At 44.1% G+C, this 19,953-nt stretch overlaps 1 protein-coding gene across 1 annotated transcript in view; it reads right to left on the minus strand.

Moving 5' to 3' along the window:
• Positions 1 to 5,680: 5,680 nt before the first annotated feature.
• LOC116628047 (protein disulfide-isomerase-like protein of the testis) overlaps positions 5,681 to 19,953 on the minus strand; it is a 33,786-nt gene continuing 19,513 nt past the window's right edge. The window contains exons 4-11 of the mRNA XM_032398094.1: positions 19,502 to 19,639; positions 16,473 to 16,583; positions 16,264 to 16,389; positions 13,311 to 13,508; positions 10,863 to 10,983; positions 8,622 to 8,800; positions 7,148 to 7,237; positions 5,681 to 5,917 (exon numbers count right to left, since the gene is read on the minus strand). Of these exons, the coding sequence (XP_032253985.1) occupies positions 5,681 to 5,917; positions 7,148 to 7,237; positions 8,622 to 8,800; positions 10,863 to 10,983; positions 13,311 to 13,508; positions 16,264 to 16,389; positions 16,473 to 16,583; positions 19,502 to 19,639 (1,200 nt within the window). The remainder of the gene's footprint in view (positions 5,918 to 7,147; positions 7,238 to 8,621; positions 8,801 to 10,862; positions 10,984 to 13,310; positions 13,509 to 16,263; positions 16,390 to 16,472; positions 16,584 to 19,501; positions 19,640 to 19,953) is intronic.

Genomic DNA, 19,953 nt, shown 5'->3' on the forward strand with positions numbered 1-19,953 from the left:
GTTTTCTTGGTCATTGAGAAGGACAAGGTGGACCTAAGGAGCCAGGCAGAGGCCAGTATCTGAAGCCAGGCTGCGCTGGGGCAAAAGGGGGTTTTTATTGCCCCCATTAGGACATGCACCTGTGGCCATTTGGGTTTCCTGCCCTGGGGAGGGCACCCTGCTGAAGCACACTCCATCCTCATGGGCTCAGCAAGCTCCTCTATGGTCCGGACATGAGCAGGAGAGGAGGTGACAATGGTTGAAAGTCAAAGCCTGAAGATAACTGAGACATCACCAGACCAGACCCACTCTGTGAAACAAAGAATCTGAGTTCCCATGAGTATAGGCCCCCTTGGGAGGTGGGTAACTTTGTGACTGAGTAGACTGACTTTTGAGTCCGTCCGCCTGGCTCCTGATCAGCCATTTATTGTGTGCCAGAGGACTCATTTCTTTAATAATCTTCCTGAGGTCATTTTTGTTGTCTGTAAAAGGAAAGCACCCATCTCTTAGAGTTGTTATGGTGGTTAAAGGAGAAGGTGCAAGAACAGAGGTGATGTAACAATTCTACCCGTGGAAGTCACTGTCAGTGCTGCTTTGCTGATGTACAGTCACAGGGGTCGAAATGGCAGAGACTGGGCTCAACCCCATGGCTCCTGACCCAGTCCCATGTAGATGGCAATCCAGTCTAAGAGTCAGTCCCATAGAGAAAAATTGAGTATGTGTAAACTTGGGCTGAGCAGGAAATAGAACAATGACCCATTGCATTTACTTTTTCAGGATCTTTCTTATCCTGTCTCATTTAGTGGTAGGGTAACCATCAGCACTATGCAGTCATCTCCTCAGGATAATTTTGTAGGAGTAAAATTTCTGGGTCAAAGAGGTGGTGCAGTTTTAAGAAGTTTGATACCTCTTCCCAAACAGCACCCCCAGAGAGAGATTTTTTTTTTAAATAAACTAGTTTAGGGGCGCCTGGGTGTCTCAGTCAATTAAGCATCTGACTTCGGCTCAGGCCATGATATTGGGGTCCTGAGATGGAGCTCTGTGTTGGGCTCCCTGCTCAGCGGGGAGTCTGCTTCTCCCTCTCCTTATGCCCCTCCCCCCACTCGTGCGCTCTCTCTCTCTCTCTCTCTCTCTCTCAAATAAATAAATAAAATCTTAAAAAAAATAAACTAGTTTACAATCCCATAGTACCAATCCTGAGCGTTGTACATTTTCCTTCATCTTTGTCAAAAAAAAGAAGTGAGAAATCTCATTGCTTACTTTTGTAATTCTTCAGTGAAAAGGGAAATCATTATCTTTTCATGTGTGTTACTTATTCTTCTTTTCTGAATTGGCTGTGTCCTTTCTTTCTTTTTTTCCCCCTACTGCTTAAGAAGAAAATAAAAGTTCTTAATATTCTTTTTCTCCATTTTTGGATGGTGAATATAATTTCTGGTTGGTGCATATGAGGCCCTGTCTAAACCCGAGTTCGGGTGTCTTTAAAGGATTAAAATGGAGGCTCCAGGTGGCTCCTGGAGTTGTCTGGGCAAAGGCCATAGGCAGGAATATGGGGCATTTGTGTTATCGATTACTCATAAGTCTAATAACCACATTTTCCAGTTTCTGTATTTGATGCTTGTACATCTTGGGGCTTTGCTGACCCTGGAGGGATTGCCCCTCCCAGGCTAACTAATTCCTAGAGATTGCCAACAGCTGGCTAGAGATCTGCCTTCTGTATGCAAACCGACCACCCAGAGGGCCCCCCGCACCACCACCACCAGCCCTCCTTTGCTGGGGGCTCTCACACTCAGGGCCACTATTCCCCTGCCTTCATCACCCCAGGGCCAGGCACCAGACAACCGGGACCGGTCCCTCATCCCAAGACCTGCTGAAATTATTCAAACTATCCAGTCCTCAACCTGCTTCCCTGCCTCTCCTGTTCCTTCCTATGGGAACCACAAGAAAGGCTCTTGCTCATGTTTCCCCTATCCCTTGGCCTCCTGACTGACCCTGGTACTTCGTGTGCCCCCTCCTCTTGTGATCTGGGAATCTAATCAACTATGTTTTCAATGGCATTCATCTTCTCATCTGTTAGCCTTGTCATATAATAATAACAAAACTTACATTTTAAAACAGTAAGCATCACCTGCCCTCAACACAGCTGGAGCATCCTGTGGTGTTCCTCTAGTTGGTTGTTTTTCCACTCTTTCTTCAAAATTCCTACCGTCGCCCAGCCCCACACATTTAATGACATCATGGCATTCTCACTGGAGTCACTAAGCATTGCCTCCCTCAACTTCTCTGTCTTCCTGTCTCTGGATTCATCTTCCACTTCTCCTCGCCCCTGATGGAAGCAGCATCCTTCTTCCTGGGCTGATAACCTTTTTTCCTCACCTTCACCTACTCCTTCCTCCTGTAACTTCCTCTTCTCATAAGCACTTGGAGTATTCTCATCTGCTAGTCCTTTCTTTCTTTTTTTTTTCTTTCTATCTTTCCTTTTTCTTTCTTTCTTTCTTTTCTTCTTTCTTTTCCTTTCTTTCTCTTTTTCTTTCTTTCTTTCTTCTTTCCTTTTTTAATTATTTTTTTCTGCTAGTCCCTTCTGTAGAAAGCTTCCTTTGACCCCACACTCCCTCCAGCCACCATCGTGTTTTCCATCCTTTCATAGCCGAACTTCACAAAAGATTTATCTGCACACTTTCCACTCACATTCACGCTGGTAAGCTTCCTGAACTGCCAGCTCCGTTGACCTTGCTCATCAGGATCACCAAAGACATCCACGTTGCCAAATTCAATAGCTGTTTTTTTTTCTTTAGCTTACTTCCAGAAAAGTAGCCAAAAAATATTTGTTTCTGAACAAACCTTACTCAGTTTATCAAAAGTTCCCATCTTCTTGGAATGCTCTTCCCCTCTTAACTTTTAAACATGGGTAAGAAACTTGATCTTAATAATCTTGACAGTTGTCACTTACTGAGTGCCTCTCTTGGGTCAGAGACTATGTTGAATGCTTTTACATTTACTGTCTCAGATAATGAGCCACAACACACGTTACCAAGAAGATTGTAGTTCAGAAATATTGAGTAGCTTCCATGAGATTACCCAGCTAGCCCGTGGTAAATCTATACTATAGCCCTTATCTTATTCAGATTTACTTCTATGATGCGTTGCACTCCTTGGGGTAAAAAGCATTCTGTGCTCAGCCATGAGGGATAAATGGTTTCAGGTCTTTTTTTGAGGGAGTGAAGCTAAGGTGTGGAGAAATTTGCTCAACAGAATAGAAAGGATTTTTGTGAGAGTAGTGTGTGTTGGGGCGGGGCGGGGGGGGGGGGTCAAAAATGAGCCAAGGGAGACAACTCTCCCAACAGAAGGGTCATCATTGGCCTTACTTACCTATAACTGCTTATCCCAACCTGAGCCCCCACTTCCTGAGGCCCTAGATACATATGGGGGACCTGCAGGTAGCACATGCATTCTCTGGCTGGTGGCCAGTCAGGGACTCTGTTCCGCGTGATTTATTCTTAACAGTCCCCATGAACCCCTCCTTTGACTAGCAGCCACATAGCCTGAAGGCTGAGGCAGGTGAGCCTCACACCATGTCCTGAATACTAACACCTGCCCCTGTTGGGGCAGTCTGGCTCAGGTGAGTTCCAGCGCCCCAGGGCTTCATCTGGATGTGGACAGGCCAGGTTTAGGGGGGGAAGAGGGAGGCCCAGGAGCTGGGTCAGGAGGCCTGAAGGAGTACAAACAGCCTTTCTCTTACATGACGGGTGGAAAGTAGAAAGGCCCAGACGGTTTGTAGAGACCTTGGTCTGTAAAATAATAGGCCCCTCTTTTCCCAAGAGGAGCCCTATTATCACTTGGCCAAAATGATTATCACAAATCAGCAGCATGAAATCTGTGGTCAGCTGAATGATGACTTCCCAGTATGTCTACGTCCTAATCCCCAGCAGCTGTGAATGGTACCTGACATGACAAAAGGGGCCTTGCAGTAGGATTTAAGTTCAGGATCGTGATGTAAGGTTGTCTGGGCAGGCCTGTGAGCTAAGGAATGCAGGCAGTCTCCAGAGCTAGAAAAGGCAAGTCAAGGGATTCTTCCATAGGGGACCAACCCTGATGACACCTTGACTTTAGCTCAGTGAAATTGACTTCTGATTTCTGGCCTTCAGAGCTATAAGAAAGTTGGTACTTCTTCGAGCCACTAAATTTGTGGCAATTTATCAGAGCAATAATAGGAAACTAATACAGAATCTAATTTGTGTCTCCAGGCAACACTGTCAGCACCTCCCCCTTTTGGGATGACAGTGAAATCATGTATCTCAGAGGTGGGGTGCTGCCTGATATGAAATTTCATTTGATCTATGGATACTTATTTACTGAGCATCTAGTGTGTCTAAGCAGTGTTCTAGGCATTGGAAATACAGTGGAATAAAATAGATATATCTGCTCTCCAGGGACTTACCCACCAGTGGGGGAAGCAAGCAGTATATTAGTGCACAGCAAAATAAGATGCTTTCAAATATTGGTATCTAGGAAGGCCTCTTTAGGTGGTGACATTTGAACTGAGGTTTGAAGGATGAAAAATACATCTGCATGAAGATCTGTGGGAGTGTATTGCGTGTGCATTTAGGCAGAAGTAACAACCATGAGGAGAGAGAGCACTTGAACTGTTCAAAGAATAGACAGGAAGCATGGCTGAAGCCTAGAAAATGAGAGGGAGAGAAGAAAAAGGAGAAGAGATCTGTGGGGCCAGAACTTTCCAGGCCTTGAAGGCATGGTAAAACAGACTGGATCTTATTCTAAAAGCGATCAAGATTCCATTATAGAGTTAAAACAGGTGGTGTTGCAAGCCTTCAAGACTATGGCTTTTTAAAAGATCATTTCAGCAACTTTATGGAATATGGATGGGTGTTGGGCAGGGAGGTACAGAATGGCAGTAGAAGCACACAATTCGGGAGACTTCCAGGGCTGAGAATGGTGGGAGGAGGTGGAGGGAAGTGGGTGGAGTCACATGGAAAGAAGTGGGTGGAGTCATGCGGAGATGCGTGGGGCACGTCACTGGATGGAAGGGGGTGGAGTCAGTGCAAGTGGGTGGAGTCACACCAATTGGTGGAGTTACTTTTATGGTAGTAAACGAAGGGACTTGAGCATTATGCTAGCACGTTGCTGCTTAAGAGAGTGCGTCACTTACTGAGATATAGAAGACTGGGGACATGTTTGGGGCTGGATCTCTTTCTTACTGTGTCAAAATGCAGCATAAATAAATCAGTCCCCACCCTGGGGACTCCAACCTAGTGGAGATGGTGTGTGCATAGTGGTTAAATGCAGTCTCTGGGGTGAGAGTGCCTAGGATCATATCTCAAGGGCTTCCTAACTTGTGTGATCCTGACAAGTTGCTTAACCTCTCTGCCTCAGTTTCCCCATATGTAAAATGGGGGTAATGAAAGTGATGTTGTGAGAATTGCATGACTGAGCAGCATGCTGTAAATACTCATTAATTGTTGCAGTTATGGCTTTGCTTGCAACCCTGTATGAATTCCAGACCAAATGGCTCTTCTAAGGTAGCTCCAACCAGGAAAAAGGCAATGAGCAGAACAGGGCCAAAGACATTCAGGAGTTTTTAATCATCTAGCCTCCATCCACCACAACGATATATAATTTTTCTGGAGTAGATTCCCCTTAGAAAATGATACCAGCATCTGGGAAATGGCTCTTGGCTTTGAAGAAGCTACAGTTCTTCCTTCACTTTTGGTTTCTTCCCTTGTTTTGGAGGTCCCTTTGGCTTAGCCACCTTCTCCTTCTCCTCCTCGGCTGTTTCCTTCTGTCCAGCTGGCTCTTCCAGCACAGTCACATTCTCTAGCTCAGGCAACTTCTGGTCAGGTAACTCTTCCTTGATAAAAGGTACCTTCTTTTCCTTAGCTAATGCCTCCTCTTCTGTCACTTCACTTTGCTCAACAGACAACAGCTATTCAAGAAAAGAAGGGAAGGAGGGAAGAAATAGGATAAAGAAATAAAGAGGCAAGAAATATGTGATAATTGTGATTGTAATTACCAAGCCTTCTTTTACGGGAAATGCCCAGAGAGAGGCACTTGGAGGATCCTCATAGATGCAAAGGCCCATTTGGCTTAGGTGAAGAAGTTCCCAACCATGGTTTTGCCCCTCCAGAAATAGGGCCTTTGGAAAACCCCATTCCTCCACTCGAAGGCCACACGTGTGGCTGCCCCAGGTCTAGCTCCAGGGCTGGATGTGTGACCCAGGCCTCTCATGAAATCCCTATCCAGGACATTTGTTAGGACTACGAAGAAGTAGGTGCTTGCTTTCTTTTCTTTTTCTTTCTCTTTTTTTTTTTTTTTTTTTTTTTTACAGAGAGAGGGAGAGAGAGAGAGACCACCACCCACAAGCACGGGGAGAGGCAGGCAGAGGGAGAAGTAGGCTCTCCGATGAGCAGGGAGCCCGAAGCGGGGCTTGATCCCAGGACCCTGGGATTATGACCCAAACAGAAGGCAGACACTTAGCCGACTGACCCACCCAGGCACCCCAGGTGCTTGCTTTCTAAGCTGGGAGGGTATTAGCTTAAAACTGTGGGGCCATCTTTGATCGTCCGTGGGGAAGTGACTGCTTGGGAATAAAGCCAACATACAGGAAAGCAGAGATGGATAGACAGAAAATGAGTTTGAGCTCCTGGATCCACCTGTGCCTGATGTTCTTACCAGTTATGTGGATGAAGTTCCCATTATTGCTTAAACCAAAGAGTATTGTTTCTGACATTTGCAACTGAAAGGGTCCTAACTAATATAGATGGCACCTTCCTGCAGATGGCCTCACTGAGGCATGAATGGGATTGGGGATTCGGAGAGAATGGGGATGGTTATCCCATCCATCAGGAAAATAATGCCAAAGAGCTGGATCCATCAAGACATCTGGTTACCAACTCGGGAACAGTGGACCCAGGGAAGCAGCCTTAGGAGACCTTACAGTCTTTCCGTCTGTTTCTAAAGTCTGCTATTTCTGCTTCCTTGTAGTAAGTGCCCTTGAAATAAAGTCATTCAGTATAGGTCATTGTTCACCCATCGTCAGAGAGCTCCAGAGAGCACAAGATTATGGGACTCTTGGCACACTCTTCCCTAGTTGTTTGAGTTCTTGATGATTCTTTGTGGAACAGAATAATCCTGGGTACTGCCGTTTTTGCCTTACCTCATCCTCATCCTCAATCCTGATCTTGATTTGACTTTCCAGGAAATCAGAAAAGCCCATCAGGGTGTGTTCTCCTGTATACAGTACAGCCTAGGAAGAAAACAGAACAAGGTCAAAATGGTAGCTTCTTCCTGCAAAATATTCAGGGATTGCTACATAAGATAAATCCAGGGTCAAATTCCTAACAACCTGAGTACAATGAGCAGATTCCTTAGCCTCTCCGAGCCTCCATTAGCATGGCTCTAACATAAGGGTAATAAAAATTCCTCCATCATAGGTTCAGAGCACGGACCTCAGAGCCACACTGTCAGGGCTCAAACCCTGTGTAACCTCTCTATGACTCAGTTTCGCTACTGGAATGTAAAGATGATAACATTACCTACGACATATGTTATTATGAGAATTTAATGAGTTACTATATGAAAAGCACTTAAAACAGTACCTGACTCACAGTGAGCACTACATATAGTTATTATTATTATTATGACTAGTTATTATTTTACAAAGCTTCTGATACATGATCATTGCTTAGCCATCCCTAGTTCCCTTTCATCTTTCAGTCTTTAAGAAGATTATGAAGCTGCTTACCACCCACTGGTTGTCTACACTCCTTTTCAGATAATGGGAGATCTGTGACAGCTCCACCCTCTCAACCCAGCCTCATTTTCCACAACTCACCCACGTGCATGTTTTGTACCAGAAGGATGGCCTCTCCTTCACAGTGCTGTGGCCACCCTTCTGCCCACCTTCTCATGTCTATTATACTTCCTGCCTATAGTTCACACCCCTCTGCTAATCTGATTTAAATCTTCAGCATTCTTTAAAATTCCATGTCTGCATGGAATATCTGCGCTCCAGAATCTATCCCCTTCAATTCCAGTTGCAAGTGGAAGTGGGCCCACATCATGACTTCTCTTCCACTCTCAGTCATACTCTTCTTGGGGCAGGAACCTTTGCTTGCAGTGCTTTGATGGACACCCTTCCCCAGGTGCCAAAGCAGCACAGAGAGTATGTTCCATGACACTGGCAAAGCTTGGTGATTGTGATACTGGTATGTAAAAGACATTGACCTGTTTTTCTATCATGTGTTCTTCCTTCTTCTCATAGCACCCCACCCCCAAGATTCACGTGGAGTTCCCCCCACCCCCATCTTATTCCATAGTCTGGGTAGAGCTCAGCCCTAGTACCAGAGGGAACCAGGCCTGACTTATCAAGACACCCACATCTTCCTGATAACAATGACTGGGTCAGGGAAGAACAGCTGACCCAAGCTGGACCCAATTCTAGGAAGTCTTGGGACCTTGGGGGAAGCTAATGGAAAACACTCTTCAAATTGAACACGAGAGGATAATGGGGGCTGGAGCTGAGAATGAAGCTGATTTGGTAGAAGGCAGAGCTGGAGATCAGGAGAAACTGGGTCCATGATAATGACATAATGATATTTTCAGGTATGTGGGTCCCAAGAGCCCCTCACTTGTTGAGAGTCAGTGGGGAAGAGCCTGAAGAAGGGGTACCGGTCTAGGTACATCAGCTGAATGTCATTTGCCGTGATGTCCATCTTGGCAATGGTGACTGTCGAGTGGTTTTGATACTTTTTGCCCAATTCCTCCAACACTGGGAATAGTGCCTTACACTTTTCCGACCAGGGTGCATCTGGAAGAGAAGGGATGTTGTGCAAGCTCACACTAATAAAGACTGAAAGCCAGCGCTACCCCAGAAACACTGTCACCGTGTTCTACTAATGGTCCTGCTATTTTGCAAATTGCATTCCGTCTTTCTTTGAATAGTATATTACCTTATTTTACATTTCAACCACAGTACCTGGTCATTATTAAATAAATTAGAAAAAAAAATAATCTTGTCCCCGCTACCCAGCCACTAACACTTTGAGCATGCTGGGACGTTTTCTTCTGTTTTTTTTTTTAACATGGCTTTCCACTCCAGTTGAAGGAAAAAACATTACACTAGACAATTCCTCATGTTCTGCCAGAAATCGTGTGTGTGTGTGTGTGTGTGTGTGAGAGAGAGAGAGAGAGAGAGAACACAAGAGTTTTTCAACAGAGGTTAAGCTCACAGCCCAAGGTCACCCAGGTAGTTAAGCAGAGGAAGTGGGATTTGAAGTCAGGCTGCTTTGACTGGTGACCATTATACCACACTGCCTTTTAGTCTTTAGGGGCCATTCCTTTAGCTTTGAGTCAGGCCCAGGCACCTAGGCCTCTGGAGAGAATCAGGGACCAGCTCTAACCTTCCCTGCTCATCATCCCCTTAAAGTTTCTGGCTCTATGGGAGGGGTGGCCTCAAGGGCCCCGACACTCTACATTTGGATGATCATCCCTCCATTTAGAAACCAAGTGCTTCCATGACCATCTGTTCTCCCCACAGCTCCCTTGGAGCCGGATGGGCCTGGGTTGGAGCAGGAGGGGGCATAATGGTCGCAGTCCCAGGGGGCCAATCTGACAAGCCTACTTCCAAGAAAATGAGGCTCCTTTTGCCTTTTACCAGAACCAAATGGGCATTCTCCTAGCTCTGGTGTCAGTTAAGTATAGAAAAGCTGCCCTTCCTCTCACTTAAAGGCAACAGATCATGGTTATTCAACCACATGGACTTTAAACACCTCGCCCTGTAGATGAGAGTCCATTTCAATGAGATTTTTAAAGGCCTGCATGATGCAGTGCAGCCCTCAGGAAGGAATGACATCAGAGCTTGATTTGAACTTTTGCCTTCAAGTTATTTACTGTGTGACTTGAGGTAAGGTAATTAATCTTTCCGAGGCTAAGTTCCTTGATTTGTATCGTGGGGAAATACACTGGACCTTCCTAAGAGGCTTGTTTTGAGGAGGAAATAAGAGCAGGTGTGTACACAGCCAACTCATGCCCGGCTTAATGTCAGTGCTCGATAAATGGTAAAATACAAGAGATGTCTGAAGTAACTTCAGCATTATCCTTCTCTGTGTCTCAGGGTGGGAAAGAGGTCCCTGGCTATGACTCTCATGTGCAAATCAGAAACAGCAGAGAAAGGGCAATAGTTCTTAGGCAAGTACTGGAAATAATTACAACAATAGGAATAATAATAGCTGTCATTTATCAAGTACTTGCAATATGCCAGACACTGCTAAGCCCTTTACCTGCATGATTTGAGTCTCCGGCTTGGCCACACCAACTCAGGTAGGTTAAATATGGGCCATTTGATAAGTTACATAAAGCCAGAACTGCTGTTCTTTACAGCAGTGACCAGCCGAGGCACTGGGGTTAGGCTGCCCAGGATCCAATCCCAGTTGCAGCACTTACTTGCTGCCTGACTTTGGAAGTTTCTTCACCTCCCTGAGACTCTGTTTAGTCCTGTGCAAAGTGGGAGCAATAATAGTAGCTACTTTCAAAAGCATGTTGTGAGGATTAAATGAGATAAAGTATAGAATGGCTTAGCAAAAGGCCTGGTATACCATAGCATCGAATCATTGTTAGCCATCAGCATTATTATTGCTATAAAAGCCACAGGACTGGATTATATGGAAGGTATGTTCCAAGAATTAGATTTTCGGGGAGAGTTGCATTGTAGCTGATAGCATCTTGATCCAAACTCTTTGGATGTTTGAAGACCATCCTTGGCATGATGCTTTGATAGATTTTGGAGATTTGGAGGCCCCAGAATTCAGGAGCAGCACTTGAAGAGTAATGTCTGGGCCATTGCCTTCTATGGCCTCTGCAGAGATACTTACAGAACATCACAAATACATCCCTTTCCTTGTCAAAGACCACTATGTTGAAGTTCTTCCCAACGAGCTGCTTAACTGGCCCCTGGTCCCAATATTTTGGAATGTCTTCACTGGATTGATGTTTCTAGGAAGCAAATTTGAGAGGTCTAACAGTCTCCAGAAAGGGGTTGGCATTTGGGGCTCTCTGCCCTGACAGGAAACAATGGAAAATTTTCTCTTGTTCTTATAACCACCTTGGGAAAGAGTTTGAAATGCTTGATGTCCAGACTGGATTATTCAGGGCAAATTGAGATCAGAGGGTTGGGGAGGAGGCAGGGCTTCAAACTGGGATGAATTCTAGAGTGGGGTTCATGTCTTCAACATCTTAACTGGTTTGTCCCTCCCTCCCCCCCAAATTTAGCTGTTCCCAATTACTCCCAGAATCAAACCCAAGATAATTTACATGACCTATAAAGCCTTTATCACACTTTGGCTCCTACCAGCCTCACCAAGCTCATTACCATTCTTTCCTTGCTTTCTTCAACCATACTGATCTTCTATTTACCCAAAGGGCTAGCCTTCTTCCACCTCAGGCTTTTGTTTATGCCATTCCTCTGCCTGGAGGGCCTTCCCCACTCCTCATTCCTGCTCTCTGTTCTTTATCCAGTTAACTCAGATTTACAATACTTCCCTCATCCCCACACCAGCCTTTAGAAGGGAAGATTCTTTCTGAGGGAGCATAAAGGAGGGTGGAGGCTGGGCATGGGAGATGGGAAATGATGAAAAAGATGGAAATTAGAAATGGGCCAGATCAGGCATGTGACATCTTGTAAGTCATGTGAAGGGTCATCTCTATTGCAAGAGCATGGGAGGAGGAGACAGACACCTCCTGAGGTAGAGCTCCAGGTAGGTTTGTAGATGTGGTTATGGAAAATGAGGGGCCCCTGTCTTAATGATACATGGTCTTGTATTCAGCTGAGACTGGAATAGGAATGGGGTATGAGGACAAAGACTCGGAGATTCAGAGAATGAACACACTAAGAGAAATTTATACAGAGATGTCAGGACATTTCAGAGAGCCCATGGGAGGTTTGTGATTCTATGAGGCCAGCCTGCCTCATGGTGGTGTTCTTTTTCTCCAGCATTGGCCTGGAAGAAATAGGGACATTAAGTCAGTTCAACCAGAGTTGTGGTTTTGCCTTGTAAATTCTACAGGGTGTAAAGAAGGTAGAAGGTGGATAAAGGAATAAGGAAGTTAAGGGAATCATCAGCAGAGCTGTGAACCGTGGAATCCCAAGTTCATGAAGGAAGGCAGAAAAGAGATTGTGAAAGGGGATCAGGAGATTGGAGGCCATGAGAAGCGCAAAGAATTGTAGCGATGTGGATATTAGAAAAAAGAATTAAGAAGATGGGAAGCTTGAAATCAGATTTTCAGAGGGGCTGCCATCTCTAGTGTGTGGCCACAGGCAGGTGGCTGGGATGGCATGGACACACCAATTATGAGAAAAGAGAGAAACCAGGGTTTTGGATACTGGCATCTCTGGAAATGATGGCAGAGAAGAGATGGAGGGCAAGTCTGCAATGAGGAACTTAAGTCCCCCGACAGTGAAAGGGACATGACTAGAGGACAGAAATGGAGGGAGGGAGCAGGCGATCTAAAGTCCAAATGCATGGGATCTGGGGTTTTGAAGGGAGGAGGAGAAGAAATGACATGGAAGATACCAGCCTCACCACTTGGCCTGTGATGATGTTGTGCATCAGAGAAAAAACGGTTTTCACTTGAGAAGGAGTATCTGTACAGGAATGGGCAGAAGGTAATGGGAATCCTCAGAGGGAAGGTGACCAAATATTCTGATTTGCTTGGAAAGTTCCAATTTATTCCTGTTGTTCCAGAATACTTTTAAAGAATGCACACTCCCCCCCCCCCCATTAGTCTCAAAAGTGGTCCCATTTGGAAAATAAAAAATATGGTCATCTAATTCAGCAGGGTGGCTGGGGGACATTATAAGTGCTACATAAACAGGAGATACTGTGTTATGTCTGATCCTTCTACAGCCTCTCCTCCCTTTTAGCAAAACAGGCTCATTTCTAATCTCCCAATAAGAGGTACATGAAACCTTTGAGGCTAAATCCTGATTGCTTAATACCTCGCCACCCTATCTCCTCTCCCCAAAAATCTATCTATCCTTCAAAGGAAGGAGGAAAAGTGTCTTCTTTCAGAGAATGTTGGCCCTGGGAGCTCCTGCATTTCAGTTGGGAGTTCCTGCAAAGGAAATGCCTTTCAAAATAAAGAATTAATGGTGGAATTATAGGGTCAAGAGAGGTCAAAAGTTGAAAAGATTGGCGATGGAGAGATATAGGTATTTCCCCACTTTGAACCATGAGATTCTGCCTCCCCATTCAGATGACCAAAGCCAGCAAAATTACGAAATTTTGAGGTTCTGAGTAAACTTTGTCTAAAAACAAACGTACCTTGGCACTTCTATTCAGGAAGCTGTGGCCAAATTTCTTGAGATTTTCATAGGTTATCTCCTCAGAAGGCATTTTGTACCTTGCATCAGAGCTTAAGTTTAGGATTTGGACACATGGCATATTAACCTCTGTAATCCTGAAGTATTTGAAGATATTTCCGTTTCTGCGTTCATCTGCATCCACAAGGATGAAAAGGATCTACCAAATAAAATAAAACCTGAGTCTCTCTGGGATTGGAGGTCATGAAAAGGGTAAAGATTGAAATTAGCTAAGGAATCCCTTACTGAGGGAGAGAAACTTGGGAAACCTTGGGAGAGCACTAAGGGAATGCGAATAGCAGGGTCTATGGCTATTTGCATCTGAAAGACAGAACAAAGAGGCTCCTTTCCATCAGGCAGGGGCAGCCCTGTGCCCCAGGGCACAGACAGGGATTGGCCACCAGCCTGGTTTCACCATCCTTGTGCAGGGTACCATCCACACAACCATAGGAAGTCAGGAGGTGTCCTGAGCTTTCATCAAGGTCCTTGGGCAAAACAGTCACTGACCCTCTCTATGCCTGTTTCCTTACCTGTAATGTGGTGATTATAAGAGTATCCACCTTATAGGGTTGCTGAGAGAATTAAACAGGACAATGTGTATAAAGGCTTGGTTCAGTAACTGGGAGGTAAAAATGCTCAATACATGTCAGCTCATTATTATTCTAGATTATTCTTCTGTCAAGGAAATTCATGACTTCATTCACTCATCATTCAACAAATATTCGCAGAGTGCCTACTAGGCATTTTGCTAAGCACTGGGGATATAAACTGCCCAAGGCAGATAAGATCTGCCCTCATGGAGTTTATGTTCTAGTGGAAAAGACAGGCAACAAAGGAGTAAAAAATTAATAAATTCAGATAGCAATGAGTGTCAATTAGACAGTAAAACAGAGCACCATGATAGAGAATGACCATACAGGTGGAGTGAGGTCAGAGCCTGTTGTTAGGTAGGAAGGTCAGGAGTATCTGAGGAGGTGACATTTTAGCTGGGACCTGGGTGATGAGTTAACAAGTCAGGGGAACATGAATCAGGCAGTGGAAACTGTCAATGCAAAGGCCTAGGGTCGGGGAGCTTAGAATGTTCTAGAATAGAAAGGAAAGACCAGTGTGGCTTCAGCACCATGAGGGAGAGTCAAGGGAGACAAAGTTAGAGATGTGTGAGATGAGATCAGAGCTCCAGTAAGGAGGCTGGCTTTTATCTGAATAAGATGGAAGACCACTAAAGAATAGTGAGAGCCAGAAAGTGCTACGATAATTTTTAAAAGATGACTCTGGTTGCAGAGAAGAAGTAAGAGAGGAAGCAGGGAGGCCACAGCAAACACTGATACCCTCAGGTCATTCATCAAAATATTAAGGGCCCTATTATGTGCCCAATGCTCTTCCCTCTGCTGTGGAGTGGAAAACAAAGCAAAGCATTAGAACCATCCTTGTATACTTTCAACTAATATTGACTAGCCATGAACAAGATAAGATATGGGGGAATGACCTGTCTGAATAATATTCATCCATTTATCTTTGGCTCTAAAATTGATTACAATCAAATGGCATTCAGGAAGGTAGATAGCTGGGGTAAAGGCTATTTTAGAACCTTATCTCACAATATATGCCCAAACAAACTCCACCTAGATTAAAGAGTTAAATAAAAAAATAATAATCTGGAAGAAATATGTCTACATATTGACTACTATAAGAGAAATAGATGGAAGCAATCAGATCGTGATCAGCTGAATTACATCAAAAATTTAAAATTGAATAAACCAGGAAATTTATTTACAAGAGGTATTTCTGTAATTGGAACAAACTCCCTAGAGAATAGTGTGGTGGGATGTAGCATGAACATTAACTATGTTCACACCCTAGTGGCTTTACTGTGTGTTTATTTTGGGTTTCAAAGTTTTTAATTGTTTCATTTGAATTTTAGAGTAATTTTCATCAAAAGGAAAATAATATGCCATTACTGTACTTTTTACAAAAAATAGAGAGAAAAGTGAAGTAAATTCCCCCCATAGTCCAGGTGGTGGTACATATAGGTATGGTGCTTGAGAAAAACAGACTTGTTTCTAACGATGATAGCACTGTTCACTGTACATTTGCTCATTGCTTTACCTGTGACACCTCTACTTCTTCCATGAAGTTCTCCATTTTACATTGAAACTCAGTGGCTAAGAAACTCACGAACAAAATGGCTTCTAAGAGGAAGAGAATTTGAACCAGGTCTGTGCAATGCTAAAGCCTTTTGTCTCAGCAGTTACTATCAGACAACCTGTGCTGCTTCACACCTGTAGGCTGTTCATACTCCCTGACCTCAGGCAGGGGTGTTCTCGCCTCCCCCTCACGTCCAGGCCAAAGACCACCCACACTACAGCCCCTCACTCCTGCTAGAGCATCGTCCATCAAAAAAGCAGCCAAACTATCCATGTTCCCATAGTAGACTTTTCAAAAAGACGAGGAAAGGGGCGCTTGGGTGGCTCAGTCATTAAGCGTCTGCCTTTGGTTCAGGTCATAATCCCAGGGTCCTGGGATCAAGCCCCGCATCGGGCTCCCTACACCGTGGAGAGCCTGCTTCTCCCTCTCCCACTCCCCCTGCTTGTGTTCCCTCTCTCGCTGTGTCTCTCTCTGTCAAATAAATAAAATCTTAAAAAACAAACAAAAAAACCCAAAGAGATGAGGAAAGAAGAAGCATAGGTATGGCAAAAAAAAGGAAGAGACACTGGGCAGGAAGAAGGGAGGGAGCCTGGTTTAAAATTAAGTAGGAAATAATATGTAGCATCAATATGCAAATAAGGAAACTGGTATGCAAATGGATATACAAATCATCCTGGGCTCAATTTACAATCAGCAGGGCAGGCAAATGACATTAGCGTCTCTGGGTCCTGGATACCCATCCAACAAGGGCAATAGCACTTTCTACAAACCTTGTTTGTAAATTCCTTTGATGCCAACTTATAATGCTGCATTATCATACCAAATGACTCTGAGCTTTTGGAGGCGAAGAGCAGCATGTGATTCAGGATGTGCAATTCATAAATCAGGTCCTTGTTCTGAAATTACCAGGGAAACAGGTCATCTATGCACACAGCTGCCCCACCCTACCCTTCTCCCAGGAACCCTTTGGCTCACTGACCTCGGTGTTGTATTCAATAACAAAATCTGTGAGGTGCTCTTTTATGACTTGATTGAGGACATGTTTGTTGGTAATGTCATTAATAAGCTCCTCGCGTTTCACAATTTTTCCCTTGGACAAAAGGAGAAAAGTATTGGAGGGTAGTAGCTTCCATAATGTAGGCACTTAATAAATATAAATAGCACAATTTTCCCCATGGACAAAAGGAGAACACCATAGTGACGAGTGTAATCCATAATCTAGGTACTTGGTAAATATGAACGGCCTGGCGGATTAGCCTGTCAGTGGAATATGGGTCTGTGGCGGCTGTGAAAATCTCCAATCTACAAAGCAGGGAGTGTGGTCAATGGGTAGCCAGTTGCTTCGTTTTGAAATCCATCCAAATAGTTGTGCTGATGCAGTTTCTTACACACTGCTCCTAACCAATGACCCTGTGTCAGTGATACTAAGGCAAGCCCATTTCTGGGAGATGCAGGACTTCTCTGGTAGGTGACGTTGACCAGCTTTCTTAGAACTTCTCTGCAGGCAGGGGACCTTCCTTCCTTCCAAAGGGTCAGACCTACATAGTGGCCTGATGAGTCTCCCCCAGCTCCCTCTGTTTCCTTTCACAGGCATTCCCCCTAATCTTTTGCATGTCTAATCCTGCTTGATGACTGCTTCTCAGAAGGACTGGGATTAACACAGGGAAGGAAATAATTCTCTGTAGCTCGGGATCAAAATCTGTGGGGGAAGGAGAAGGAGGGAATCTGTGGGGGAAGGAGCTCTCTCCGGCTGATTTCTCCCTATGCTGTCTCTTTCTCTTCACCTTCACAGAGCCTACCCTCTAGTCCAAACCTCTTTCCTGGACTCCTGCAAAATCTGCCTAATGGTCTTCCAGTTTCTCCCCTTGTTTCCCTCCAACCCACCCCCCACCTTTAGCCAGAGTGATGCTCTTAGAAAGCAACTCATGTCATTGTCTTGCTCAAATACTTCACAGCCCCTGTTGTCCTTTGGACAAAGCTGAAACTCTTTTCTGGTCATGACAATAGTCTGATAATGTTAATCCGACTTATGGAGAGCTCATATTGTACCAACCACAGTTCTAAATATGTTATATGCAAGAACTCATTTAATCCTCATAATATTCCACTGAGTTATGAATCATTATTTCTCGCATTATACAGTTGAGGACATCAAGGCACAGAAAAGTGAAGTGACTTGCCCAAGGTTGCTAAGTGAGTGAGAGGGGGAGCCAAGATTCCAACCCAGTGGCCTGACTCTAGAGCTCATGCTCTTAACCATTAAAATAGACTGACTCTGTCCTAAGTGCATTTTTCAAGTTTGCTCTTTGGTTTTTGATACTGTGATGAGGTTTATTCTGTGGAACTTTTAACTTTTTATGTGGTCCAAATTTATCAGTATTTCTTTTCATAGTTGCTGGGGTTTTTGTCATGCTTTATAAAAGGACTTTCCAGCTCCAAGTTTAGAAAGCAAAGTCCCCTGTTGTTTCTTTGTTATATTTTTAAATCGGAAATCAGTCTTTGATTTAACTCTGTGGAAGGAGGATATACTGATTTAGCTTTATTTTTTTTTTTCTAGATGGCTACCCAATCCTCTCAACACTAGTCATTGAATAACATATTTTCCCTACTGATCTAAAATATCATCTTTATCATAGACTAGATTTCCATATGTATTTGGATCTCCTTTGGGACTTTATGCTGTCCCATTCCCAGACACAAATCAGGTTAATTTATTCTCAACTTAAAACCTTGTAATTAATTCTAAGAGCCCAAGTAAAAATGAAGTGGCTCACAGTCTTAAGCAGGTCTGGGTATCACTTTACCCACCTCCTATGTGGCCCTGGGCAAGTAACCTAACCTCTCTAAGCCATATCTATAAATAACATGATTATTATAAGGATTTGGCTTTGTGTGCTGAGGGAGTAAGGCATGTTCCAGGAACCAGCCTACAGTTTCTAGAGTACACTGTTCAATAGAACTTTCTGTGATGATGGAAATGCTCTGTAAATCTATGCTGTCCAATACAGTAGCCACTATCCACATGTAGCTAGTTTGATTGAGGAGCTAAAATGTTGATTTAATTAGTTTTAATGTAAATAGTCATATGTGACTAGTAGTTGCCCTATTAGACAGCTCGGATGATCTATTCTCAGATCCCAGAGAGGGAGAGAAGGAAGAAGTGTAATAGAGGCTAGACTGAGGAAGGACTTGTGGGCCTTATTAGGGACTTGAGTCTTTATCCTAAGAATAATAGGAAGCCATTAAAGGGCTTTTGGTGGGAAGGAGGTAGGTGGCCATCACTTTTGAGTTTTGGAAAGATTACTCTTTAGGGGATAAGAGAGAATGTGGTAGACCAGTTGGGTGGATGTTGCATTAAGCTATGGGAGATGATGGTCACTTGACTTAGGATGGTAGCAGGAGAAATAGACTCAAGGGATAGTTTGGATTTAAAACCAATAGGTTTGGGGTGATGGACTGGTTGTGAAGGATGGAGAAGAGGGAGGGGTTAGAATAATGCCTGGGTATTCTGGCTTTGCTCAGATGGGACATTGGAGAAATGGTGACACCATTCATTGAGAGAAAAAGAAAAAACACTGAAAGAGGATTTGGAGGGGAGATTATAATGTTAGGCTTGGTCATGTGGAGACATCTGGTAATGGATATGAAAGTCTGGAGATAGAGCAGTCTGGCTGGAAATGGGAGATTTGTAAGTCATAGGTGTATGGGTGGTAATTGCTGATGGAGGGTGGGTGAGAGAGCAGGGACCAGAAGAAAACACAGGGCAGAGGACTGAGCCTTAATGAATGGCATTTACTGGCTCAGAAAAGAGGAGGAGCTAACAATGGAAGATGTCTAGAAAGGCCAGAGAAACTCTGGGAGACTGTGATCTCACAAAAGCTGCCTAGTCCAATGCCACTTAGCTCACAAGTGGCAGAACCAGAATTTGTACCCAAAGCCTGTAGATACATGCATAGTCCACTATTTTGAGCTGGAGACCCTTCACTAGCAATAAAATCCAAGTCTTACCTTTTTGAACACCAAAACACTGTCAAGGATGACGTGGAAACGTCCAATAGCATTGCTAATTGATATCACTCCAAACGTTAGTTCTGGGAAGTCTTTGATCATATCATAGAACAACTCTGCTACTTCGTCCTCTAAATCCTGTTTGGGGAAGGATGTTTGGTGAGGTTTTGGTAGAAAGCAAAACGTCTGGCTTATTTAAGGTCAAGGTGGAAATGGTGACCAATTTATCTCCTCACCTTTCCAAGTTCTAGGGTTTTCCTGGGTTCCCTAAGTCCCCTTTCATGAATGTTACATACTCAGAATACTTCTGTGGCTATGACTAAAGCCAAAATAGGCAAATCCACAGAGATTAATGAAAAGAATTGATAAATCCAAGTTTTTCCAAGTATCTAGAGTAAGGCTGTTCTAACACAGGTTGAGACTTTTAAACATTTATTCCTTAATTGCTTTCA

This window comes from Phoca vitulina, unplaced genomic scaffold (assembly GCF_004348235.1).
Source record: "Phoca vitulina isolate PV1807 unplaced genomic scaffold, GSC_HSeal_1.0 scaffold110, whole genome shotgun sequence".
Lineage (NCBI taxonomy): Eukaryota > Metazoa > Chordata > Mammalia > Carnivora > Phocidae > Phoca > Phoca vitulina.